The sequence below is a fragment of the Cebus imitator genome, unplaced genomic scaffold, assembly GCF_001604975.1.
Source record: "Cebus imitator isolate Cc_AM_T3 unplaced genomic scaffold, Cebus_imitator-1.0 Scaffold731, whole genome shotgun sequence".
Lineage (NCBI taxonomy): Eukaryota > Metazoa > Chordata > Mammalia > Primates > Cebidae > Cebus > Cebus imitator.
Window position 1 is genome coordinate 298,790 of NW_016108046.1, and position 27,343 is coordinate 326,132.

The 27,343-nt window shown below is 53.9% G+C and overlaps 1 protein-coding gene across 1 annotated transcript in view; it reads right to left on the minus strand.

Annotated features, from left to right (window-relative positions):
• Positions 1-26,495, minus strand: part of RET (ret proto-oncogene) — a 56,289-nt gene extending 29,794 nt beyond the window's left edge. The window contains exons 1-2 of the mRNA XM_017519250.1: positions 26,181-26,495; positions 365-628 (exon numbers count right to left, since the gene is read on the minus strand). Coding sequence (XP_017374739.1) covers positions 365-628; positions 26,181-26,253 — 337 coding nt within the window. The 5' untranslated portion in view covers positions 26,254-26,495. The remainder of the gene's footprint in view (positions 1-364; positions 629-26,180) is intronic.
• Between the last annotated feature and the right edge of the window lie 848 nt (positions 26,496-27,343).

The window sequence follows — 27,343 nt, forward strand, 5'->3', positions numbered from 1 at the left end:
CCTAATCCTTTTTAGCCCCACTGAAGAGTAATTCGGGTCTGGCAAAAGTGTGTACCCAGATTCCTGTGTGTCTCCAAACCCCCACAGCCTCAGGAAGCCCCAGGGTCACTGGCAGCCCTGAAACTTGTCCTGGCTTCTCTCCAGGCTGGACACAGAGGCAAGCCAGCCTCACCTCACCCCTGACACCCTCCACATCCTCCAGGCTGGACACAGAGGCAGGCCAGCCTCACCTCATTCCTGATGCCCTCCACACTAGGGGTGGTAGGGAAGCCACCCGAGCCTCAGTGTCAGGGGCTGTGTTGAGGGCGGCTTGAGGAAGGGGTGGGGTGGGGTGTGGGGATGGGAGTGCGGGCAGCTTCCTTACTGCGGACACTGAGTTTCTCCCAGGTTCTCTGGTCCAGGCTCCGGTTAAGGTAGAGGAGGCCGGTGTCCTCCTGGATGAGGATCCAGTTGTTCTCGTGCAGCCGCGTGTGGTATGTGCCATAGAGGTGCCGGCCCAAGCGGAAGCTGGGCACCTCCCCAGGAGTGTCCCGCAGGGCATGCACGTAGAGCAAGGGCATGCCGGCCGGCTGGTCCACATACAGATTCTCCCAGTAAGCATCCCTTGAGAAGTAGAGGCCCAGTGCCACTGTGGGAAGTAGGGAAGTGAGTGAGGGATGGTGAGGATAAGGCTTCTTCAAGGACAAAAATAATAATAATAATAATTAGTTTAAAATTCTTATCTTAGCAGGAGTTTTTCATCTCCGGTCCTGAGAACATGAACACTCAATTATTTATGTAGTTACACACTGGCTAGAAAAGGACTGCTTTAAAATAGAGAAAGTAAAGAAGACAGGGGAGGCAGTATCCACAGTGTCAAGCCTGTTCTCAATCACCCAGGCTGAAGGGCACCCGAACCACACTGGCTTCTCAACAGGTCACCCAGAGCCAGAGTGTTCAAGGGCAGGAGACACTGCCAGCCACACGGGCAGGCAACGGTTGACAAAAATGAAGAAAGCTCTTTACAGGAAAGTCATAAATCTTTATCTAAACATATGCCTACCATATGACCCTGCAATTCCACTCTATTCATTCAAGAGAAGTAAAAACATGCGTCCATCAAATGGCGTAGTGGGAACTGGAACTGGTGATTCATAGAAACCAAGTGCCTAGAGGCCCTTCGGCAGGTGGATGGACAGGCAGATAGTGGTCGAGCTACGCCACGGAATCCTGCCCAGCAATGAAAAAGATGGATACACACAAACTCCTGGACGGATCACACACACACATCATGCCAAGATGAGGAAGCCAGGCAGAGGAGAGCACATACAGCAAGATTCTGGACGGATTTTAGGCAATGGATCAGACTGGCTGCCAGTGGTGGGTGGGGTAGGTGGACAGATAGGGAAAGGCCACAGGGCACTTTCTGGGGAATGTGAAGTTCCCATATCCTGATAGGGGTGAAGGTCATGTGGGCATATTCGTTTGTCAGTATTGTACAGCTAAGGTCTGTGCATCTTATCTATGTAATATTTACCTAAATAACTGAAAAATGAATCACTGAGGGTGCTGTGGACATAAGCACAGCTTCCTTGAAGAAGGCAGGATGCTGGCCTCAGCTGTGGCCAGGTGAGCCCAAACAGGAGTGCAGTGCACTATGCTGCGGACTGTGTGTGGCCAACATTTCCCATAGTAGAGAGTTTTAAGAATAATTTTTGGAACTCATGTACACTGTTGGTGGGAATGGAAAATAATATAGTTATCGTGAAAAATGAGAAGGCAGTTCCAAAAACTTAAAAATTGAATTACCATGTGATCCAGCAATCTCACTTCTGGGTACATACAAAAGAACTCAAAGCTGGGTCTCAAAGAGATATCTGCACACCATTGTTCACAATAGCACTATTCACGACAGACAAAAGGTGGAAGCAACCCCAGTGGCCATCAATGGATGAACGGATGAAGAAAACATGGTCTATACATACAATAAAATATTTCTTCTTAGGAAAGAGGGAAATCCGGTCAGGTGGGGGGGCTCACGGTTGTAATCCCAGCACTTTGGGAGGCCGAGGTGGGCGGATCACTTGAGGTCAGGAGTTCAAGACCAGCCTGACCAACATGGTGAAACTCTGTCTCTACTAAAAAACAAAAATTAGCCAGGCATGGTGGCAGATGCCTGTAATCCCAGCTACTTGGGAGGCTGAGGCAGGAGAATGGCTTGAACCTGCAAGGCGCAGGTTGCAGTGAGCTGAGATTGTGCCACTGCACTCCAGCCTGGGCAACAGAGTGAGACTCTATCTCAAAAAAAAAAAAAAAAAAAAAAGGAAGAAATCCTGACACAGGCTATACCACTGATAACCCTGGAGCACATTGTGCTAAGCCCATCAAGAAAGGACAAACACTGCATGATTCCATTATGTGAGGTCCCCAGAGCAGTCAAATTCACAGACACAGAAAGTAGATGGTGGTTGCCAGAGCTGGGGAGAGAGAGGATGGGGAGTTCGTCTTTGATAAGGATAGAGTTTAAATTTGGGAAGATGAAAAGTTCAGGGATGGTGGTGGTGATGGCTGTATAACAATGTGAATGTACTCAATGCCACTGAAATATATACTTAAAAACAGTTATACTGAGGCTGGGTGTGATGGCTCATGCCTGTAATCCCAGCACTTTGGGAGGCCGAGGTGAGTGGATCACGAGGTCAGGAGTTCAAGACCAGCCTGGCCAACGTGGTGAAACACCATCTCTACTAAAAATACAAAAATTAGCCAGGCATTGCGGCGGGTGCCTGTAATCCCAGCTACTTGGGAGGCTGAGGCAGGAGAATCGCTTGAAGCCAGGAGGCAAAAGTTGCAGTGAGCTGAGATTGAGCCACTGCACTCCAGCCTGGGTGACAGAGCAAGACTCCATCTTAAAAAACAAAAACAAAAACAAGCCCAGGCACAGTGGCTCTAACCTGTAATCCCAGCACTTTGGGAAGCCGAGGTGGGCAAATCACTTGAGGTTGGGAGTTTGAGACCAGCCTGACCAACATGAAGAAACCCTGTCTCTACTAAAAATACAAAATCAGCTGAATGTAGTGGCGCATGCCTGTAATCCCAACTACTTGGGAGGCTGTGGCAGGAGAATCACTTGAACCCGGGAGGCGGAGGTTGCAGAGACCCGAGATCATGGCATTGCACTCCAGCCTGGACAAAAAGAGCAAAACTCCGTCTCAAAAAAACAAAAACAAAAACAGAAAACAAAAATAGTTACAATGTAAATCTTATTTTTGTGTATATTTTTCCACAATAAAAATTAGTATGAATTTTTTAAAACATGGATAAATAGGCAAAAAATGCTTAAAATCCATTAAAAATCTGCAAATAGACTCTAGAATGAACAAACAATACCAACATCCACAGCAAACATTAGAAATACTGCACTTGAACATAATTGATCTCTTTTCCATCAGTTTGTTCCCACCCAGACGGTTGCTGCTTGAGGGGTCTGGAGGGCAGGGCCTGCAGCACCAGCTGAGAATGCCCTGGGGCCACTGGGCTCCTCCAGGACACCTGGGTTTGGGAAACAATCAAGTGCCAAGTGGAGCCTGGAAGAGAACAGGTGAGACGTCTGGAGTCCCACACTGGGAAAACAGAACAGGAGAAGGCTTCTCTTGAAGTGCTCACTGCACATAGGAACACGGCTCCCTTGACAGCGCCCTTCTTGGGGGCTGTGTTTCTGGTGACAAGGACGGTGAGAGACTGTAACTCACAGTGGCCTCACAGGGCAAGGTGGGGCCGGATGCCCTGGGTCCTGATGACCCCCCTCCCAATCCCGTGTAGCGTTCCATGTCTGGGCTATTCACCTAGGTGGCGGGGAGGATGATCTCACCCCAGAGGGGTTTCTAGGGGCTGACTGAACTCAGGTCGGGAGAGGCAACGCAGTTCTGCCAGGTCTAGTTTTCTCTGAGGCACACACCTCTTGTCCTGGTCTTCCCAATAAGAACCGTTTGCCCTTCGGCACGCCATGGGGTGGCTCTGGTGATGCCCAGGCTGCAGAAGAGTGGGCCCTGACACCCCATCTGCTACAGGAGCAGATCCAGACTGGGAATCCCACAGGTGCTCCTTTGGGGCCTCCGCAATGTACATGCACCTTCAGTGGTCCAGGGACTGGAGGTAGGACAGGCCCCGGCTCCCTAAAGCCATCCCCAACAAAGACCATGTGTGCAGGAGAGAACCAGCCTTACTGCTCCCATTTGGCGGAGCCTACCCCTACAGGATTGTGTGGGGCCCAATCCCAATTGGTCTCCCTGCTGCCAAAAGGGATTTGTGGGTCAGGCAATGATTGCGAGCAGAAACAGACTTAAATGCACTTAAAATGCCTCCCAGGTGGTCTCTGCAGCTGGGCACAGCTGTCTTAATGTTCCTGCTTGTCACAGGCACTTCTAGATGGAAAAACACATGGTCCAAGGTGGGATAACCGAGGAGGTGGGTGTAGGGCCAGCCTCAGCGGAGTGCAGCCTGGGCAGTCCTGGTGGGTCCTGCTCAGAGCTCTCATGCTTAGTTTAATGCTCTGTTGCTACAGTCTTGAAATTCTTCATAATTCGAGAATAAGCGGCCCACAAATGATGCAGCCAATCGTGGTGGGTCAGTGACAGGGGAGAGCCGGGGAAGAGCTGCTAGTCAGACACCATTGGGCTCTGCAGCCTCTGTAGATCACTGGCCTCCTCTGGGCCTCAGTTTCCCAACTTCGAACTGGGGAAGGCATGCTAGAGAGAAGAGGAACGGCCAGTGCAGGTGCAGCCAGACGTGCACCTCTGCACAGGGGTGTATCATCGTGAGCCTCTCACAGCAGACTCATAGTCAATGGGTGCAAATCCCTTCACTGCCCATTTCACTGATAAGAACACTGAGGCCAAGAGGCGAGAAGCCTGACCAAGTCAAACAGCTGGGAATGCTTAGAGGCTTTGTGTCTTGGGGGTTGAATAACAGCTAAGAAAGTGATGGTGGAAGTCCAGTGCCAACAGGTGCGGAGCCTGCCAGGAGGTCCAGGGCCCTGCTGACTGGTACCCATCCTGCTGCTGCCATTCTGCCTACCAGGGCCACCTGGTCTGTGGACCAAGGCTGGGCCCATGGGCTGAGACCCACACCATGGGAAGGTCACCAGCAGGACTTGCAAAGCTTTTCTCACCCCATGCCTTCAGGGCCCAAATGCCACGTGCTGACAGAATCCTCCCCCACACCTAGCACACAGGTGTCTGCCTGGACAGCTTTGACTGCCAGGGTTGGGCCTACCCTGTATTTCTACAGCACCGCGGTGGCCCGGCACACACCACACCCACCGACGGTGCAAACAGCAGTGTCGATTGTCTGAGAAACCAAGAGGATTCCCACGTCAATACTCAATGACCTCCCCACTGTGGTTCTGGTTCCTCAGGCTGGCTGTGCCCTGGCACCGTGCAGGACAGGGTGGGGGAACATCCGGCTTTCTCACCGCATGCTTGCCAAAGACCCAAGTTTCTGCTCACATTCAGAGAGAATTCAGGAACCTTCAAGGCCTGTGTAGTGTGTGTCATGAGTGTATGTATACGTGTGCATGCACAGGGCATGCAGGAGACAGAAACAGAGATGGAGGCACGCCCACCCAAGACCCCATCTGCTTCCACCCTGCCCACCTCAGCAGGACAGACTCGGCCCTTGTGTTTGACAGAGTGAAGTGTTAGACTGTTTCCAATGATCCACACTTGGCTGGGCTGTTTAATTTGTTCATCTTTGGATGCAGAGGGGACCAGTCCTGAGCACCCTCGTCCTGCACATGTGTGTGCACACACCTTAGTCCACACTCTGTCCAGGTGTGCACGTTCTCAGGCCCAATCGGGCCTGGAGCAGGCTCCTTTGCAGGCAGCACAAGGCCAAGCTTTATGCGTGGAGGGAGCTGGAGCGATGCTGGGACAGGCCAGGGCTTGATCCTGTCTCCCATCATTACACCTGCCTTTTCTGGGTTTTGCTGCCCAGGCAGCACACAAGACAGTGTGTGCTCCACTCTAGGGCGTACCCAAAGCATGCAGTCCCTCGGCGCTCGTGCAGCCCACACCTGAGCCTGGCCATCAGCTTCCTGCAGCCCCCCGCCTCAGCTCCTGTGCCCCAAGGGGTTGCCTCCTACCAGCCCTGAACCTGCACAGCAGCCCTGGCCTGGCAACCAGCTCCTCCCTCAGGCTCTGACCCCAGTTGGGAAGGGGGTTTCTTCCCTGGTGCCCACTTGCAGTCAAGGGTGCCCCACAGAGCTCTCCCCACCCCCCAGCCCTCTTTCATCACAGCTTAGTGCCTCTCATGTTACTGCTCTTGTCCCAGGGACCACGTGGGGCTGTCTCCTGGTCAGTTCCAGACTGACACATGGCACACATGCATTCCTTTTCTCTCTCACACACGCACTCTCTCGGATACATATCATTACACACCACAAGGGCACACACTGCTACACACTTGTTCTCCCATAAGCTCACACATTCTCACACGGCCAGTCTGGCTCTAACAAGCACATGTATTTGCTCATACTGGTGCACACCGAATTTCACACCCAAGCGCACACATTTTCGCGCACCCTTGGTGCACACATACTAAGCGTGGCCTGCCTGTGGCCCTTGGTCTTCCACTCCCCCACTGCCGGCCACCTGGCAGCTCTGATGGGGCACTGTAGGTCACCCTCGCCATGGCATGGTGACCCTGCCACCGAAACACAAATGGAGCTCCAGACAATGGAAAACTTCTCTAGGACAGCAGCATGAGGCTAAAATTTGGGACTTCCAGAAAAGAAAACAACAACGGAACTGTGTGAATCAGAAGCAGCACAGGGCATGTGTGCACGGCAGGCCCTTCCTGCAGAACCCCTCATGCGACACCAGCCCCATGCCTGCCCTTGATGGGTGGCAGACGATGCAGATGACAGCTTTATTATGGCCCAGCAGAATCTCCTTAAGAAATGATTTCCTAATGCAATCATCTTCCTGGGAATGGGAAACAGGCCCCAAGGCTCTTCCCTGGGGGCTGGGGGTGGAAAGAGGCGGTCCCCACTGCCCCAGGCCAGCTGTCTCTGTGGAGGTCCCTCCAGCCCCACACTGAACACTGTTATCCTCTCAGGATGTGACCTGTTACCCTGCCCCCCACCCATCGCTTCCCTCCCACTTCCCAATCATGTTTTCTTACTATAGTCAAATATTTGACATGTATAAAGAATGCATGTCACAAAACGTTTATGCTGAACAAACACCCAGGAGCCCGTGACCCTGCAGAACTGGATGCTTGGCCTCACTGCTGCCCCTAAAGCCTCCCCACTTGCCACTGCGTCCCACCCCCACCAGTAGGAGGCTGTGCCCGGCTTTACTCTTGCATTGGGTTTTGGCAACATTCATGGAAGGCACATTTTTGCTGGGTGGAGAGTCCCACGTGGACAGCTATTTTCCTCCTGGCTCCCGTCTTTCAGCCTCACTGCTGCTACTGAGGGCCCATGCTCAAGCTGGCCCCTCCTGGGCATCCTGCCTTCTCCCAGCTGCTTGTAGGACCTCCTCTGTCTTTGGTACTGTCAGGCATCACTGTGATGCTACCGAGGCTGCTCACCTCAGCTGGTTTCCTCCTCTGCAGCCTGTCCTCCAGGTGGTGGCAGCGGCTCACTGGCTAGCCATATCCAGGCCCAGGGCTGTCAACCTGGTCTCTGTGCTGGTGTGCAGTGTGCTGATCAGCAGCCTGGACCTTGGCCTGGGGCCAGCTGGGCATCTCCATGCCTTGCTCCCTTCACTCCTTTGCCCCAGTCCGGCCCCTCCTCACCCCAAACTGCCCCCAACTCTTCCGCATCTCAACACGGCATGGCCCCACCTCACTGCTCAGGTCACACACCTCAGTCCATACAGCCCTGTCTATTTGACCCTCCACCCCAGCTCCCAAGTCCCCTCTGTCAACGCCATCCAACCCTGGACCACACACTGGGCAGCACAGGCCACTTTGCACACAGCAGCCAGGGTCCATCGGATCATGGCACCCTCTGTGGAGCCCTGTGTTAACTCCGCTGCTTGCAGAAAACATAGCTCCTCATCAGGGCTCCCAGGGCCCCCTCTGGCCTCCAACTCACTTCCTCCTCACTCTTACAGGGTGCCCACCTTTCCTCCACATCTGCTAACTCAATCTCTGTGAGCTGAGAGAATAAATGAATTCATGAACCAATTAATGAATCAATTAATCAAAAAGTCAGTACAATGGTTTCATAAACAGGAGTGTAAAAGGGCTGGGCATGTTTGGGAAGTGGTCAGAATTTGGGGTGGGGAAGGGGTTGGAGAATAGGGAGACAAGGTGGCATGGTCTCACGGGCACTGGAGCCACAAGCAGGCTGTCAGTGGCAGGACAGAGCTGTGTGGCTGCCTTGTGCACACACGCAGTGCCCACGAGTGCACCAGCAGCCTTATGGGGCCAGCCACTGTGCTGAGCAAACAAGCCTGAGGCTGAGAACAAAACCACTCCTCTTCAGCTCAGGAAATCATCTCTCAGTGCCTGAGGAGCCCTGGCCACCATAGCTGCCAGCTAGACTTGCCTGGTGGGGACCACCTGCAACATGCTGCACAGACCTGGGTCCTGGCTCTGTCCCCGCTGGAGGCTGCTTTTACCTAGGACTATAACTTTTTTTAGGGAAAAAAAAAACAAAACAAAAAAAAACACGATCAAGGGAGGCTTTACTGTAAATAACAAATTTGGAAGTGTATATAAAGAGAGATCCCCATTTTAAAAGTTATTTTAAATTGTGGTAAAATACACATGAATTTTAACATCTTAAAACTTTTAAGTGTACAATTTAGTGGCATTAAGTGCGTTCTCACTTCTGTGCAAACCATCCTTCCATAGCACGCTTTTTATCCTGTAAAACTGAAATTCTATACCCATGAGACAAATACTTACCCTCCCCTCCTCCCCCAGTTCCTAGAACCTTCCATTCTACTGTCTCTACGAATTTGATCACTATAGGGACCTCATATAAGAGGAATCATACAGTGTTTGTCCTTTTGCGCCTGGCTGATTTCACTTAGCATAATGCTCTTGGGGTTCATTTATGCTGTAGGATGAGGCCAAATTTCCTTCCTTTTTAAAGGCAATAATATTCCATTGTATGTCTGTATGGTATTTTGCTTACCCATTCATTGGTCAGTGGACACTTGGGTAACTTCCACTTTATGGTTACTGTGAATAATGCTACTGAAAACGGGGATGTACAAATGTATCCCGCCTTCTTCCTACTTCCTTTCCTGTGTGTACCCAAAGTAGAGGTGCTGGAGCCAAAGGCAGCTCTATGTTTAACCTCTGAGGAGCCTCCCTGCTGTTCTCCACGGCAGCTTCCCCATTTACCTTCCAGCAGTGTGCAAGGGATTCTCCACATGTTCACCAACACTGGTTCTTTTTTTTTTTTTTTTTTTTTGATACTAGACATCCTAATGGGTGTGAGGTGGTATCACACTGTGATTTTGATTTGTATTTCTCTAATGACTGGCAGTGCTGAGATCTTTTCATGTGCTTCTTGGCCTGGTAAATCTTATTTGGAGAAATGTCCATCCAAGTCCTGTGCTTGTTTTTGTTGTTGTTGTTGAGAAAGAGTCTCACTCTGTCATCCAGGCTGGAGTGCAGTGCTGCAATCTTGGTTCACTGAAACCTCCATCCCCTGAGTTCAAGTGATTCTCCTGCCTCAGTCTCCAGAGTAGCTGGGATTATAGGCACCCACCATCACACTCAGCTAATTTTTTGTATTTTTAGTAGAGACAAGATTTCACCATGTTGGCCAGGCTATTTTCGAACTCCTGACCAAGTGATCTGCCTGCCTCGGCTTCCTGAAGGATTACAGGCATGAACCACCGCTCTTCTCAGAATCAGGTTTGCTGCTGTTGTTGAGTTTGAGGAGATCTGTATAGATTCTGGATTAACTCATTTTTTTTTTTTTTTTAAACCCTCATTCCCTCAAAGGTTAGCATTTTTGAATGATGTAAACTAACTATGCAAATTATAAATTTTCTCTTTCAAACTCTTTTATTCTTAGAAGTTATTTTTACTTTATTTTAAGAAAGAGAGAAAGGAAGAAAGAGAAGGAATAAAAAAAAAGAAAAAAATGAAGGAGAGGAAGAATGAGGAAGAGGGAGAGGGAGAGAGAAGAGGGGTGTTGCTTTATTGCCCGGGCTAGAATGCAGTCTAAAAATGGGTATGCCTATAATTGTGTTTAATAATAGAGACATGGAAAAAAAATGAGGGAAGAAAATAACTAACAAGCAGCCAACCAATATTTCATTTAAACCTGTAAATAGGTGTGATGTGGTACTGATAAAAGTGTATATTTTGTATATTTTGTATATTTAAAGTGGAGAGTTCTATAAATGTTAATTAAGTCTACTTGTTCCCGATCTGAGTTCAAGTCCTGGATATCGATGTTTACTTTCTGTCTCATTGATCTGTCTGATATTGATGTTGAAGTACTATTATTGTATGGGAGTCTAAGTCTCTTTATAAGTCTTATATATCTGGGTATTCCTGTATTGGGTGCGTATATATTTAGGATCTTTAGCTCTTCTTGTTACATTGATCCTTTTATCATTATCATTTATTATCATCCTTCTTTGCTTCTTTTGATCTTTGTTGCTTTAAAGTCTATTTTATCAGCAAAAATTGCAACTCCTGCTTTCTATTTATTTATTATTTTTGCTCTCCATTTGGTTGGTAAATTTTTCTCCATCCCTTTGTTTTGAGTCTTTGTGTATCCTTGCATGTGAGATGAGTCTGGATGTAGCATATCAATGGGTCTTGGCTTTTCTTGCCTGTCTGTGACTTTGGATTAGGGGATTTAGTTGAATTAATAATAATATATGTGAGTTTGATAATGCCATTTAATGTTAGCTGACTGTTTTGCCCATTAGTTGATACAAGTTCTTAATTATGTTGATGTTCTTTATTTTTTGGTATTTTTTAGAAAGGCTGATACTGGTTGTTCCTTTCTATTTGTAGTGTTTTTTTCAGAAGCTCTTGTAAAGCAGGCCTGGTGGTGATGAAATCTCTGAGTGCTTGCTTGTTCACAAAATATTTTATTTTTCCTTCGCTTATGAAACTTAGTTTGGCTGGATGTAAAATTCTGGGTTGAAAGTTCTTTTCTTTAAGGATGTTGAATATTGGCCCCCACTCTCTTCTGGCTTATAGGGTTTCTGCTGAGAGATCTGCTGTGAGTCTGACAGGCTTCCCTTTATGGGTAACCTGACCTTTCTCTCTGGCTGCCCTCAGTATTTTCTCCTTCATTTCAACCCTGGTGAATCTGGCGGTTATGTGCCTTGAGGTTGGTCTTCTTGAGGAATATCTTTGCGGTGTTCTCTGTATTACCTGGAGTTGAATATTGTCCTGCCTTGCTAGTTTGGGAAAGTTTTTCCTGAATAATATCCTGAAGCGTATTTTCCAGCTTGGATTGATTCTCTTCGTCACATTCAGGCACACCTATCAAACGTAGATTAGGTCTTTTCACATAGTCCCATATTTCTTGGAGACTTTGTTCATTTCTTTTTATCCTTTTTTCTCTAATCTTGTCTTCACATTTTATTTCATTAAGTTGGTCTTCAACCTCTGATATCCTTTCTTCTGCTTGATCAATTCGGCTGTTAAAACTTGTGCATAGTTCGTGAAGTTCTCATGTTGTGTTTTTCAGCTCCATTAATTCACTTATATTCCTCTCTAAATTGTGTATTGTTGTTAACATTTCGTCAAGCCTTTCTTCGAAGTTCTTAGTTTCTTTGCATTGGGTTAGAACAAGTTCTTTTAATTCCCAGAAGTTTCTTATCATCCACTTTTTAAAGCCAGCTTCTGCTAATGGAACACAGTCTTTCTCCATCAGGCCTTGTTCTGTTGCTGATGAGGAACTGTGATCCCCTATAGAGGGAGGGGCATTCTGATTTTGGGTATTCTCAGCCTTTTTAGGCTGGTTTCTTCCCTTCGTTATAGATTTATCCATCTGTGGTCTTTATAATTACCATCTTTATAGTTGGGTTTCTGAATGGACGTCCAACTTGTTGATTCCCGGCGCTAAAATCTGAGCAACCCACTGCGCCAGCCAAAACAGCGGCGTTAAGATTGATGGTGCTTTTCTGACCCTGCACCAAGAACCGCCGCACCAAGGCAGTGGCAAAACTGCTTCGCCGGCCACAAGAGTCGCGCTGGCGACCCATGGGGCTCCTCCGCTGGGAATCACCTGGTGCGTGAGCAGCAAAAATTGATCTGAAAGTGTGGCGTCCTCTCGTTCTCTGTGCTTTCAGTGGGAGCTACAATCCTGAGCTGCTAGTGATCAGCCATCTTGGATCTCTCGCGCCTATTCTTTGGATTAACTCTTAACAGATCTATGAATTACAAGTTTTTCTCCCATTCCATGGGCTGAGTTTTCACTCTTTTGATCCTGGCCTTGGTTCACAGAAGTTTTACATTTTGATATAGCCCAATTCATCTGTCCTTTCTTTGGCTATCTGTGCATTTGTTTCTTACAGGGGATTCCAGTTTTAAAGATGTGCATGCAGCTAAATCTTCAGCTAGAACCGAGGTCAGACAGAAGCATGAAGATTTTGGCCCCGTCTGGCATTTCCCTGCTACCCTGGTCACCTGCCTGGGGCAGGTACACACCTGGGCATGGCCAGTTTCTGTTATAGTTCCCACTTCAGCTGCTGGCCACTCATGAGGCCACGGCATCCAGGCACGGGAGCGCCCTGACTGGCTAGGGAGCACACCATCTCTAGGCGGGTGTGAGGGCTCACACAGGCTGGGCCACTCATGCCAGCCCTCAGTGCCAGGGTCACAGGGGGCCAGGAGCCTGCAGAGGAGGAATCTCTACTCCTGACCAGCACTGTTGCTGCATGTGCCTGGGCACGCAAAAAAGTTTTCATTTTAATTAATTTTAAAATCAAAAGGATGAACTAAATATAGCAATAAGGAATAAATAATAATAATAAAGTGGCCTGGATTATATTTGTCTTACACCAACACAGTTGCAGAATGCAATTTTGCTTTTGGATGTGGGAGGGGCCCGTGGCACACGATGTGGTCCTGGCTTGAGAGCCACCTGGTGGTGCCTGACCCCCAGGAGGACGAGGCTTAGCATGGAGCACGCAGCCCTGGGCAAGGCAGGGACCCATCTGAGGTCTCAGCAGTGGGGGCAGTGCCCAGTAGCAGCCCAGTCTCAGCCGCCTTCTGATGCAGAGCCCTTCCCTTTGCCTCACACGAACCCAGGTGCCAGCCCAAGAGCCTCCTGGGCAGTCATCACCGGACGCTGGTTTCCATGTGACAACTAAGTGCATCCTGCCTGGTGTCCTGCTCTCTTCCTCAATTCCTTGTGTCTTCCCTGCATCAGGGCGGCTCTCGTCACCTCTAACTCAGGAGGTTCAGTGGCCCCTCAGCCTCGCCCCTGCCCAGGGCAGCCACCATACACAGCTGTTCCCAGGTATCTCTGCAAGCCCTTTGCCAGGCCTAGAACTGCTCACATATGTCCAGTTTTCCCCTCCCCCATACACAGCCTGGTATGTGCGGCCGCCTGCATGCCCCTGCCATTAGCCCCTCACTCCGGGCCCTGCTGCTCGATCTGCTCAGCCTGGCCCAGGGCTCCCAGGTGCACAGCTGTCCCTGTCCTCTCCACCTGCGGAAGCCCTGCCCACTGTCCTGATAAGCTCCTGCCCAGCCCTGACCTTTGCCCCAAGTCTTTACCTTGCTGGCCTTTGCCTCCCTTAACTTTCAGGGTTCTTGTCTGAGGATAACAAGGGTATGAGGCTGACAGACACTGCACATGCACTCAACCTGGTCTCAGCAGTGGTGGCTTCCTCCAGATGCCCTGCCCATGAGACAGAGGAGGGTCCCGCTGGCCAACCTGTGGTGGTGCCGAGCATGTGGGACAGGCCACATGTACTCCATGCCTCCCAGTGTGTGGTGTGTCCTTGCACATGGGGGCAGACTCCCCAACAGAACACTGTTAGCCCTGTTACACAGCAGGAGCACTTCGGTTCCACCTCTTGACAATGTCCCCTAACAAACATGCACTTCCCATCCCGCCTGCATGCCTTGGGAGAGGTGACAGCAACTGGGTCCCGAGTACTTACTTGAGTAGCGAAAGGAGTGGCTGTCCTGGCAGCCCGCAAGCCAGACAGGACAGATAGACACACACATGCTGACGGCTTCCCAGCCACACACAGTCCTGGGCTCATGGGGAGGACGCTTGCTGACCAAGAAAACAGGCAGCTTGTCAGCCCTTTCCCTGGCAAGGAATCCTTACTTTTGGATGGATGCATTATACGCTAAGGCTGGCGACCCCCAGACACCTGACCCTGGCAGGGATGTCAGGAGAGCTGACTGGGGCAACCATGTGCACCCTCCCTTGGGTCAGCTAGGCTGGCGAAGTCATCACACCCTTCTGCTGAGCAGACACTGCCCACCCCATCTAAAGGGCCCAGCCCTGGGTGGAGAAGAGTGCTCAGCCCTGGGTGGAGAAGAGTGCCCAGCCCAGGTTGAGGGGTCAAGGGGGCTGCCCATGCTGCCTGTTCTGAAAAAATGCCTGACCAAGAGATAGCCACAGATGGGCAATGGGAGGCTAAAGGGAAGGGACTGCCTGGGGCAGCAGCCACAAGCAGGAGCCAGTGCCCAGCAGGATGGGAGGGGAGCAGGGGACCCGGGGGCAGAGCCAGAGAGAGAGGAAGGGAAAAGCAGCAGGAGGTGGAGGCAGTTCTGGTGAACAGCAGCAGCACAGAGTTGGAGGAGAATGCTGGCTGGAGACAAGAGGCCAGCTCCTCAGGCCATGAGGCTATGAACTTGGGAAGAAGAGGAAGGTTGGGCAAGGTTGTGGATGCCAGGCAAGGCTATGGACTCCATCTGGGTATTGGAAACAAAGTGTGTGTTGCAGTAGTAACCAGCTTGGGGCAAAGGACGCATACTTGTCTATTTCTCCTGATGCTCAGAGCTCCCACTGATACTCAGAGCTCCCACCACATAGGAGTGCTGGGAGCTAGAAGGAATTAATGCAGGTAAAGTTGACAGAACAGTGGCTGGCACCAGGCAAATGCTCACTGAAGATGGCTGCATCACCACCACCAACTCTACCGCCACCATTACCTCCACCTTCCCCACCACTGCTTCCACCACTAACACCAGCACCACTACCTCCTCTACTACCATCACCACCACCATTGCCTCCATGACCACCATCCCCACCTTCACCATCATGACTTCCACCACCACCACCATCACCTTCACTACTACCATTGCTTCCACCACCACCATACACAGCCTGTTATGTGTATACCACCACCACCACCATGACCTCCTCCATCAACACCACCATCACCTCCACCACCATCCCCCACCTTCACCATCATGACCTCCACAACTGCCACCACCACCACCACCGCCTCCACCATGCCCACCTTCACCATCATGACCTCCACAACCGCCATCACCACCACTACTGCCTCCACCATCCCCACCTTCACCATAATGACCACAACCGCCATCACCACCACCACTGCCTCCACCGTCCCCATCTGTACCATCATGACCTCCACAACCACCATCACCACCACTGCCTCCAGCATCCCCACCTTCACCATCATGACCTCCACCATCAACATCCCCAACACTTCCACCACCACTGTCTTCACCATCACCACCACCACCACCACCATTCACCATCATGACTTCCACCATCAACATCACCGTCACCACCACCATTACTACCTCCACCATCACCATCACCAGTACCATTACTACCACCACCACCACCATGACCATCACTATCACCAGCACCACCCCCATTGCACCTCTATCCCCACCACTCTCATCACTTTGCTGGCATTCTGAGACTTCCAAATGAAAGTAGCTTTGCCAGGTTTGACCTACACTAACTGTGGGAGGAAATCTGGGCTGTGAAGACCCACAGGGTCACCATCGGCCTGTCTTGCCCACTGTTGTATCTGTAACACTGCTTGATCTCCGGCACAGAGCACATGTGAAGGAAAGGCCTGGGGCAGGCTCTGGTAACTGGGGTCCATAGGAGTCCCTCTTCAGGTGCATACTGCATCAGCCCCTGGCTCCTTGGCCTGATTGTACTCACTAACAAGCTAATACCTCCTTCGAGAAAAATCTGACAGCCTGTCCTATTCTTAGTGCGCCGAGTTTAAGCATCTCCCTGTAAAACCATCAAGAAAACACCAGCCTCTGCAAATGGATAAACAGCTAAGTGCATATATTGGGCACTCCATAAACTCCAAGGGCAGCTACTTCCCCGGTGTCCAGTGGTGACACCAGTCACCATCATGGGAGTACAGCCTCAATCCCAGACTTAAAAATACGTTCTTCCAAAATGCTGGGCAGGAGACTGGTGTGGAGTGCAGGACCTCCTCAGATACCTCTCCTCCTGTACCTCCAGCTGGGCAGGGTGGCCAGCAGCCAGAAGAGCAGCTAAAGAAGAGGAGGGATGGAGACCAGCTCTGGCCTGGGAGGCACCACCATCCCCACACGCACAGGCACAGCCCTCCTTCCCTAAGTCTCTTCTCATACACCCAGCCTGAGCCCATGCTGTAGAACAGAGACATCACTCACCCCATCCCACGCTAGAAACTGGGGCCCAGAATTCCCGTTGCACACCCATGGTAGAACTGCAACCAGGGCATGGATCTGCTGACACCCCTAAAAGTCATGCAGCCTTCTGCTGTGGGTGGGGAAGGGGTCTGGGCATGGCTGCGGTTTGGAGGAAAGAGGTCAGTAACTGGGCACTGGGGGAACTGCCACCCCAGGGCTACCTTCTGCACACAGACCCAGCCATCTGCTCTGAGGGGCCCAGGCCCTAAGCTGCATGATGGCCACCATACACACTTCCACACCCCGCCCAGACCAGCTGCAGGGGCCTGGCCAAGATGATGGGTGCTCCTGCCCAAATGCGATTTCCCAGCTGCTGTGGAGTTAATCACCAGCTTCGCTGGCAGTTGCTTCCGGCTTCTATGCAAAGGAAACTGCCAATTAGGTTACAATTAATTTCTTTCCTAGGGCAAGGCCTGGCTGTAACAGGACTGGCCACCCAAGTGGCCTGTAGATGACCGTGTGAGGGTCACTGGCCCCCTTGGCTGCAGGGCTCTTGAGTTTGCCCCAGCTGACTGCATCATTCACTAGCACTGGCCTGGGGTGACAGGGCCAAGGCATCACCACCGGCTTTGACCCTGGTGCTTCTGACCTGGGCAACTGTACCCATGCACTCAGCAAAGCAGTGACTCAGAGCACATCCGCATACTAATTTAAGTCAATCTGTCAGCCCAAGTTCCTCAAGCCGAGACGGTCTTGCCCATTTTCACCCTCCTCCAGCCCCTTCTCATCCCTGTTAAACATTAACCAGCGAGAATCTATGGTGCGCTCCTGACGAGCAGGTCTGCGCCAGGCGCTTCACCCACATCACCCACTGCATCAAAACTACTGTCAGAGGTAGGGACCATGAGGATTCCCATCTCACACAGGAGGAAAATGAGGTAGAGCAGGGTTATGTACCCTGCTGAAGGCCATATAGAGGCTAGGACTTCAGCTGCAGTCTGGCCTGGGCTTCTCTGCTCAGTGACAGTCATGCAGAGAAGCTGGGGCATGGTGAGCTACCATCCCTTGTCTTGAACTACAGAGCACAAGCTAGGCTCTCCCTGGGGAGAGGACACAAAAAAGACTTGAGAGTCTGCTCTGGTGGAGACTGGAGGTAGGGAGAAGGGAGCCTGTGAGACAGTAGGTTTCAGCCCAGCACAGACCTGTAGCCAGACAAGCCACTAATCCAGATGCCCCAGGGCAGCCCAATGTGGGGGCACCTCCTGCATCTGGATGCTGTTATCCATGTCCTGGGAGCAAAGACCTCAACTGCAAGGGTGAAGAGGAATCCAAACCCAAGGCTGGGGGTGCCATGCAGGGATGGGGATGCCCATGGGGGCAGTACCAAGCCTTCACCTGACACTGCCTCTAGGTGTGACAACTCACACCTCCCTTGGCAACTCGGTTTCCCCATGTGTAAAATGTGAGGTTTGCACTGATACGTAAGCTCCTCTCAGCCAAGGTCTTTGGGCCCTTTGAGTCCGTGTGATGTCTGTGCAGGAGCATTCACAGAACAAGCTCCTGACGAGGGGATGAGGGGTGGAAGGTGGGCAAGATGGAAATCAGGGCAGGGTCTGGCCTAGGTGGCCTATGGGGTGTGAGGGACATGAGGCCAAAACAGGATTAGGACTGCAAGTGTCCTTTCCAGGCCATGGATGATGAGGCAGGAAGGAGTTCAGTGGCAGGAGGGAACAAAAAGACAGGGTAGAGTGGCCCAGCCCAAGGCCCTGTGCCTCCCCACTGTGTGCCAGGACTGGGCACTCAGCCTCCCTGGCTCTGTCCCTAGCTGCGAATGGGGACAGGAACTCCTCCCTGGGAGCACAGAGTGCCTGCCTATGGACGCCAGTGCTCCATCCTCACCAAACAGATTTGCAGGAGCCCACAGAGGCTGCCTGCCACCCCTGGGCCAAGGACCCTTGGCCCCATGCTGGCCTCTAAAGCTGCCTAGGCGCATCCACCACTGTCCAGAGAAAACTGCCCCAGGGCCCGGCAGCATGACATCACACCATGGCAATGACGATAATCAACTTAAGCGGATCTGATTATCCATTATTTTTAGAGTCGGGGCTAAGGGTGAGTGAGAGAGGGCAGCCCTGGGTTCCCATGTTGCCGGGTCTCATCTCGTCAGTGGGGTGGGGGTCCCCTGGCTCCTTCCCCCTCCTCCATCCTTCACAGGGTGGTTCCTGGGCAGCCCCTTCTTATGCACCATGGTTTCCAGGATGTTTGTGCTCAGTGTGACCTCAGAGTCCAGGTCTTCTGAGAATGTCCTCATGGTCCCCGAAGGTGGTGGTGATTCAATGCCCATATAAGGAATCAGACGAATCCACACTCTCCTCACAAGGGACCTGGGGCTCAAGCACTGACAGCGAAACCCCTGGATGAAGCTGCTTCTCTGCAGTCCTCAGTGCAGATGTGACAGCAAAGTCAGCTGTACAGCAAGACGGCCACCCAATTAGACAATAGGCAGAAGGCTTGAAGAGATGCTTCTCCAAAGAGACACACAACTGGCCAGCATGCACAGGAAAAGATGCCCAGCACGCCGTCACCAGGGAAAGGCAAACTAAAGCCACAACGAGCTAGCACTGTGCACCCACTGCACGGCCAGAGTGAGACGTGAACCAGAGAATAACAGAGAATAATGCGAGGTGGTGAGGATGTGGATAGATTGTAACCCTTGGGAATGTAACACAATTCAACCACTGTGGAAAACAGTTTGGCAGCTCCTCAAAAACTAAAACATAATTACCTAGTGATTTCATGTCCAGGTATGTACCCAAGAGAACTGAAAGCAGGGACTCAGGTATCTGCACAGCAATGTCTCTGGCAGCATTTTTCATAATTGTCAAAGGGCAGAAAGCACCCATGTGTCTGTCCCCAGATGAATGGGTGATGGCACACTATTTAACCCTCACAGGAAGGGGCTGACACATGCCACATCTTTGAAGAACCCTGAAGACCTTATGCTGAGTGACTGAAGCCAGACAACAGTCCACGCAGATGAACTATACCAGGACAGGCCAAGCCGAAGAGACTGAACGCAGGCTGGGGGTTGCTTGGGGACAGGATGCAACTGTTTAACGGATATGGGGTTTCCTTTTGGGGTGATGCAAATGTTTTGGAACTAAGGCAACACCTGTGCAATGCTGTGAATGTGCTAAATGCACCAAATGGTTCATTTATAAATGGTTAAATTTATGTTATATAAATTTCACCTCGATTAAAAAAGAGTGACCCATAATTATTTGCCACCCTGTTTCCCCCTCCCTCCCCCTCAGCTGCTGGGCCCACCACCAGCCCCTGCTGTGCAGAGCAGGACAAGGGTGGGAGAGCCGACAGGCAGGAGTGTGTGCAGGCGCACCCCTGCACACCCCTATCCCCGTGTCCTCTGCACTTCAAGCCTCCTGTGGTAAGAAAGGCCACGTGACACAATTGTGTGGAACACAGGCAAAGTGACAGTGGCCCTTCCCAGGCTTCAAAGCTCCTCAAGTCTCAGCCTCCTCGAAACTCTGAGTCATCCTGAGCACACAGCTGGGCACAAGGGCTGGGAGGTGTGGCCACCAGTCCCAGGACATAAGGGCCATGCCAGGGTGTGCCACAAGCAGGACACAGTGGACAGTGTTAAGCCCCTGAGACTGGGACGTTCCTGTCATCAAGCACAGACTCACCTGTCCCTGCAGATACAGGGGGCAGGGAGGCTAGGGGAGCAAAGACAATCTGAGGCCTTCCTGGGTCATGAGTTTTCAAGGTGCTATGGGGTGTCCTGTATGTGACCTGCCAGAGGAGTCATCTGCAGAGACGACCTGAGGGCTGCCCACTGGTGATGGGTCCCACAGCCAAGCTGGCTCCTCACGATGGCAGAACAATGTGCCTATGTCACCAAGAGCCTGTGAGCCTTGTTGTTTCCCTGCGTGAGGAGGGCCGGGCCTGGACCCCTGCTGGAGCTAAGTGTCAGGCTTCCCTGGAGTGGCAGACACACTACAGGAAATGGTGGAGGAGCAGGATGGGGAGCAGACCAGGAGGATGCCCCTGGCCCCTGGCCCAGCACCAGCTGCCAGGTTTGTATCCGTTTCACTGGCAAGAAGTGTGAGAAAGAAACTCAGTGAGCCCTCTCCCTCCCTCTGGAGCTGCGCCAGCTCATGCTGCACCCCCAGCTCACCCACCCTCGGGTCCCGGCACCAGAGTGCACATCTCCCCCAGCATCTCCCCGGTCATTACTTAAATTCTAGAAATTACACGTTTCCTTTTTCCCTTTCAGGAACACAAGGGTGAGAATCCTCTGGAGTCACAGACACATAAGGGAACTGGAAACAGCTTGGTGGCCACTGTCCTGCTCCTGCCCTGGGCCCACATTGCCCCTTGGGTGCTTCCTTGGAACCTTGGCTCCTGCAGGGCACAGATATCAGCAGCACAGAGGAGCAAGGGCCAGGAGCGGAAGCACAGCTGCAGCATCCGAAACTGGGAGGGGGTTCTGGGGATGTAGGGCCTGGGGAGCCAGAGGCTCTCTCCTGAGCACAGGGCCCCAGCCTCAGGCCCTCCAGGTATCCCTGGTATCAGGGAGGAAAGCCTGCACCTGCCAGTCCACCAGCTGGATGCACACCTGTCCAAGTGCAGTGGCAGCCTTTCTGTGGTGGTTCCTGGGCATCTGTACTTTGTGGAGCCACCCTTGAGGCAAAAGCAAACAGTGGTATTTGCTCAGAGCTGGCCACCTGCTCCCTCCAGGGCCAGGTGCTGCCTGAACTGCTGTCCTTAAGGTCCTGCTGGCACCACCTCCCTGCCCCCGGCTTTCCAGAGGGCAGGAGCACATCCAGGAGGAGCTTCAGGAACAAGGACACCTCACTGCCTGCTCTTGCTCAGGCCCACCATGCCTGGGGTCTCAGCTCAGGGATCCCCGGGCTTCACAGCCTCCAGGCTTGGGGAATGGAGGGGAGCTGGGTTGAGGCCCCCATGATTACACAGCTGTGGGGCCAGAGCTCCACAGAGGTCCAGGCCGCACCCTCTCAGAGCCCATCCATGTGCCCAGGCCTGGCTCCAGATCTCAGGGAAAGGGGAACGAAGCAGAGAGGTAAGGCAGGACCCCAGGAGCTGCCAAGTATCCCAGAGCCTTGGTCAGGAGAGGGCCCATCCTCCAAAGTTCCCCTATGGGAGTCAGAGCCTGCCTCAGGGGGCACAGAATGAATCCCTGAGGCTTTGCCTCCATCCTTGAGCCGCCCGGGCTGCTGTTCTAGTAGGGGAGCCAGGTAGGCTCTGGTGGGCCTGGGGCCTTGTCCCCTCCCAGGCACGAGGGAGGCAGTGCCTGGGTCATGGACCCCAAGAAGGGCCCTCCCACTTGACCTCTCATAGTCCCACTGACTGGCAGCCTCCTAGTGGCCAAAGACCCCACCCCATGGAGCATGTAAGATGCCTCTGGCAGGCCCAGGTGCAGATGGGCAGGGAGAGACAGCCCCATGTCATCACCTCCTCTGTGACCATGACCGGGGCTCACTCCCTGCCTGGTGATCATCGCCCAGTCCCCGCCCCTCACCACATATGCACGTGGGAGTCACTATGCAGGGTCTCCTTGATGAGGGTCTCTCCCCGCCACAAGACAGCTCTGGAAGTCAAGGGGCCCTGGGGCTGAGTCCCCAGCTCTAGAGCAGCCGGGCAGGAGCTGAGGCTCCCTCAGGAGCTCTCCCAGGCTGCTGTTGTTACTATTATTGTAACTCTTATTGCTACTATTATTGTTACTATTAAGTCCCTAGGCTGAAAAACAATTGCGGAGGAGGGAGGAGATAGAGGGCACAGCAGGGAACAGGGAGGGAGCATAACCCCACACCAGGAAGCAGCCTCCTTCACTCCCAGGAGAGGGGCTCCTGCAGTGAAAAGGAAGTGCCTCTGCAGGAGGGGAGGGGGAGCAGGGAGCCTGGGGGCTGCCCTCCACTCTGCCCTGGTTCCCTGGCTTTCTTCTCTCAGGCTGACCTGGAGGATGGAGAAGATGAGGAGCATGAGGAGCAAGGCCCTGTCTTGCATGAGGAAACAGAGCTGTACCCCCACCCCTGACGCCCAGACCCCATCCCTGGTCCCTGCACCCTTGTCCTCAGCACAGTAGCTTCCACCCCATGCCAGGGCCTCAGGCAGACGTTGGTTGCCAGGGCCTCAGCCTGGTGTCCCAGCCGAACACCTGCACCACCACCGGCAGTGAGATGCCTTCCTGCCATCCATGGAGCACATATGGCCCTTCCACTGCCACAGCCATGCCTGGTGCTCGTCCTCAGACCCACAGGACTCCCAGACATCAGCTAAAGCTGACGAGACCCAGAGAGTGTCTCAGTGCCTGTGCATGGTGCCACATGTCACTCTGGGATTTGGGCTGTGATGTCCCGAGGGCACCTGGAGCCTGAGGCAGGGAGACTCACCACTGGTGGGCAGGCTCAGGGCCACGTCCGTGGGAGCCCTCCTCAGCCCCACCCTGGACCCACACCACTGGCCCAGAGAAGGGGCTGGAGCAAGCCACAGGACTAACTCTGGGGAGCTCCTGCATCCTTGCCACCGGTTCGAGTCCGTAGGAGCCTCAGTTTCCTCACCTGTGAAATGGGCTAAGGCCACGACCCTTTCAGACTTGTGGGAAATGAAATGAGAGGGCACAGCACAGAAGCAGTGCACTGTGAGCCCTTGTGGGGTGCTACTGCTGGTATTAGCCTTTTCCATTAAGATGAGGGGACCTAGAGGGTCCTCAGCCAGGCTGCAGAGGGGGAAGGCCTTAGGGGAGATGGCAGCTTCTGGGCCTTCCCTTCCCCTTGGTACCCCTGGTTCCATTTTAACAGATATCATAATTTTTAATTGGTTTTCTCCTCCCCTGGCTAAAAGGCCATTAGCTCCCCACTAGGTGAACGCATCCCATTTTCTTCACACCACCAAGGAAATGGCAATTTCCTCAGCCTGTCCCTAAGTGATTCTGTAGAATAAAGGCAATTTAGTGAATCAGCTCAATGCACTTCCCCATTTGGTCTCTGCCTGCAGGACCCCAGCAGGCCCAGCCCACCAGTGAGGGCTGCAGGCAGCTCCTGGAAGCTAGACAGGCTCAGTGAGCTGGGGTGGAAGAGAAAGCAGGCCGGCCCCTGGTGAGCCTGGTGAAGCCTCTGACCAGAGAAAGGGGAGGCAGAAAAGGAAGAAGTAGGGGGAGCTACACCCCTGGCCTGAGCTGCCTGCACCCACACCTGGTGGTGCAGGCTGAGGTGGGCCGCCCAAGCCCTCTGCAGAGGGTAGGGTGGTCCGGCAGCTTGGACCAGGGGCTCTGCCAAGTCACAGTGCCCAGCTCTTCCGTGCTAGGAGCAGAAGGCCCTGGGGCCTGGGGACAGAGAGGGAAAGTCCTTTCTTGCTGCAAAACAGGACCCAAAAAGACAGGCCAGGAAGACAGAGACAAGAGCCTTGCTGAGGAGCTGTGGGAGGCTGAGGTGCAGGGTCAGCCTGGGACCTGGGAGAGCCCCAGAAGCTGAGACCAGTTTCCTCATGCAAGCAACGGGGCCAGCCACATTTGGGTTGAGCAGTCAAATGCCAGAAACCTCTAAGAGCAACTTTTAAATAAATGTAACTTTTAGATGGAGGTTCTCTCTCTCTGGTTTCAGGTATGAGGAGTGTGTGTGAGTGTGAGTGATGAGAGGGGCTGGGGTCTCTGTGTGGACCTGGGTGAGGCAGGGTGTGAGGGAGCCACAGAGTGCATGTCCACAGCTTCGGGAGCAAGTGCCGTGAGAAGGGGCAGGACTGTGTCTTGATGGTGATCCAGTGTGATGGTGTGTATGTGAGCTGGGGAAGGGCCCTCATCCTCTAGAGACCCGGTCCTTGCGCTGCCAGCAGGCCCAGCCACTAAAGCGCAGCCTCCGCAAGAGGGCGCTCAAGGCCGAGCTGTCTCCGTGGGGTGGTTAGGGAGAAACTTGGGACTTGCTGGGGCGACCCTGGGCAGCTCCAAGAGTTCGGCTAGAGCCTCCAGAGCTGTGGCTCCTGGGAAAGAGCCCCGCAGGCCTCTCCAAAGGCCCCAGCTGTCTCCTCCTGGGAGTGGGGCTGCCTCTCCACTCCCAGTGCCACCAACTGTGGTGTCCAGGTTATCCCAGAGGCCAGGGGCTCACGATCTCTGGATTGGGGAAACTGTCTGTGTGCCAGGGGTATGAGCATGGAAAACTACCTGCATGCCTGCTGAGTGCCACAGGCCAGCTCTCAGAACCTGGCCCCCACAGCCTCACTGGGCACCCGGACTGAACACAAAGCTGTGGAAGGGTGGGGGGAAATCCCCTGCCCAGCACACCAGCAGCTGCTCACACCTGACCCCATGCCCACAACCACAAAGCCAAAGTCACAGCCCAGAGTCCCAATACAGTATCAGAACACCTTGTTTACTTCTGCCCGGTGTCTTCCCCTTGCAGCACTGGGACCCCACAGTCCCAACATTCAGAACAGATAGGAGGGGAAGGGCTTCTCCCTTGTCTCTCTCCAGGTGAACTGGGGACCCACTCTGGCCTCAGCATATGAAAACTCAGTCTGTGCAGGGCCTGGGGCCAGAGACAGGGTGACTGACCACCGCTTCTTCTGTTCTCAAAGGCTCCGAGGAGAGAACGCCCTTTATAAGGAACGAGGGAGGGTGGCCAGGTCTCCTGCCCTCTTAGAGGGAACCTTGGTCCATACACAAGCACTTGGAGGGGATTAAGTCAGGGCCAGTTCGAGGGAGGCTGAAATGCACGCCAAGGGGTCAAAAATTCCACAGCCTTGCGGCTCATTCTGCCAGGGTTTGGGTGGAGTCGATGACCATCTTTGCAAGGCCACATCTAATGCTGGGATCCTTAAGCACCTGCGGTTTCACCAGGCCCAGCACGGAGGCTGGGTGGCGGCGCATACCCCTCCCTACCCCACCCCAAGCAGGGCAAAAGCTTCCTTAAGTGTTGGCCCTGAGCCTCCTAAGGCCGCATCTTCAGCATCTCTGCCAAGCAACGCCACACGACTCCAGGGTGGGACGCTGATGACGGCGGCCCCTCGGGGGGAGCCACCCCAGAAACCACGGTTTTCAGGTGCTTAAAGACTAGGGCGACAAACACGCACGAGGAAAATACAATCTTTTCGAAAGAGCCTCCGAATCCCTCGGCTGGCCAGAACGGCAGAGCTGGTGGAGGAACGCACGGACGCGGCGCGGGAAAAGGAAACCACGACGGAACTGTCTCCTGCCGAAATAGAACTCCCCGCATGAATCGCGGGCTTTCGAGGCTCTCTGAGCCTTCGCCACGCCGGCCCTGAAACGGCTGTCCAGTTTGCTCCAGAACGCGGCTTTGGCGTAAGGCGCGGCCAGGATGAGACCTGAGGCTGTGGTTTGGGTTCTGAGCACCTTCCCTCGGCGCCCGGCCAGCGCTCCGCTCCTACCCGAGACCCGCCCAGCCCCGGCCAGAGGCGCCCTGTCCACGGCTCGCCGCAGCCACTGCGCTCCCAGCCGAGGTCAGGTGGCTGGAGACTGCGCAGCCCGCTGCCTACCGCAAACAGAAAGGCGCTTCTGAACGCGGCCGCTCCGCTGCTCGGCGCCAACTTCGCCCTGGCCGCTGCGGGCGCCGGCGGCCGGCAGGACTCACCTTTGCCGAGCAGCGGCAGCAGCAGCAGCAACGGCAACCGCAGCCCGGCGGCACCGGACGTCGCCTTCGCCATCGCCCGTGCGCACAGGGGCCGCGGCTGGAGGGACGGCAGCTGGGGCTGGCGGGTCTGGGTGGCGAGTGCGGCGCTCAGCCTGGCCGCCCCATTCCCGCCCGGGGCGCGGCGGACGCGACGGACACTGAGGGCGCGGCGCGTCTGGGCGCGGGCTCCAGGGCACTCAGCGTTGCTGCGCGCCCAGCTTCGGTCGCGGGACTGAAGCTAGGCAAGCGCCGGCTGAGCCGGAGGAGCGGGCAGGGGCGGGGCAGGGCGGCGCAGGGGCGGGCTGGGGGCGGACCAGGCGGGGCCGGGGCGGGCGGGGTGCGGGCAGGGGCGGGGCTCCGGTGCCAGCTCGGGCTGTGCGGGGTGCGGACGGGGTGAGGCGCGCATGGGAGCCCAGTGCAGGACACGGGATGCAGGCCGAGTGGGGATTGGGGAGGAGCGAGGTGCGGCAGGGGGATGCAGCCGGGCAGGGCGCGGCAGGAGCTGGTGCGGACCTCGAGGGGCGCGGTGCGAGGGACCTCCCGAGCCCGGGTCCGAACACCTCTGCACGCAGAACCGCTCTTTCTACCCGGTGCTCCCGCTTGCCGTCCCTGCGTTTCGCCCTTTCCGCTGCACAGAGAGGGCAGGGATGCCACGCGGGATGCAGGTCTGGGCGACTGGCTCGGGATGCGACACCGGGGACTCAGAGAAGTGCGCCCCGCCTCCAGGCTCTCCGAGGAGCGCAGGCTGCGCCATTTCCCAGAGGCAGAAGGCACAGTGGGAGCGCGGCCTCTGCTGGGGCCGGAGACAGGAGGCGGGGAGGAGCTGAGCAGGGGAAGAGGGGCAGAATAGCCTCTTACAACATCCTGGGTAGTGGAGAGGGTTGGGTCCAGGACGAGCAGTCTGTGGTTCCCTCCGCTGGTACTGGCCCAACCCTTGGGAACAGGAAACTGGCTCTGGCTGTCTTTCAGAGACCTGGTGCTGATGGCCCTTGTCCCCCTTACACTGGAGAACTCAGAATGTGGGGCTGACAGAGTCGGAGAGTGAGTAGCTGGGAGGAACTGGAGCCCAAATAATCCAATTTTTCCCCAAAGAAATGATGGAAATGATGCGCATAAACATTCAC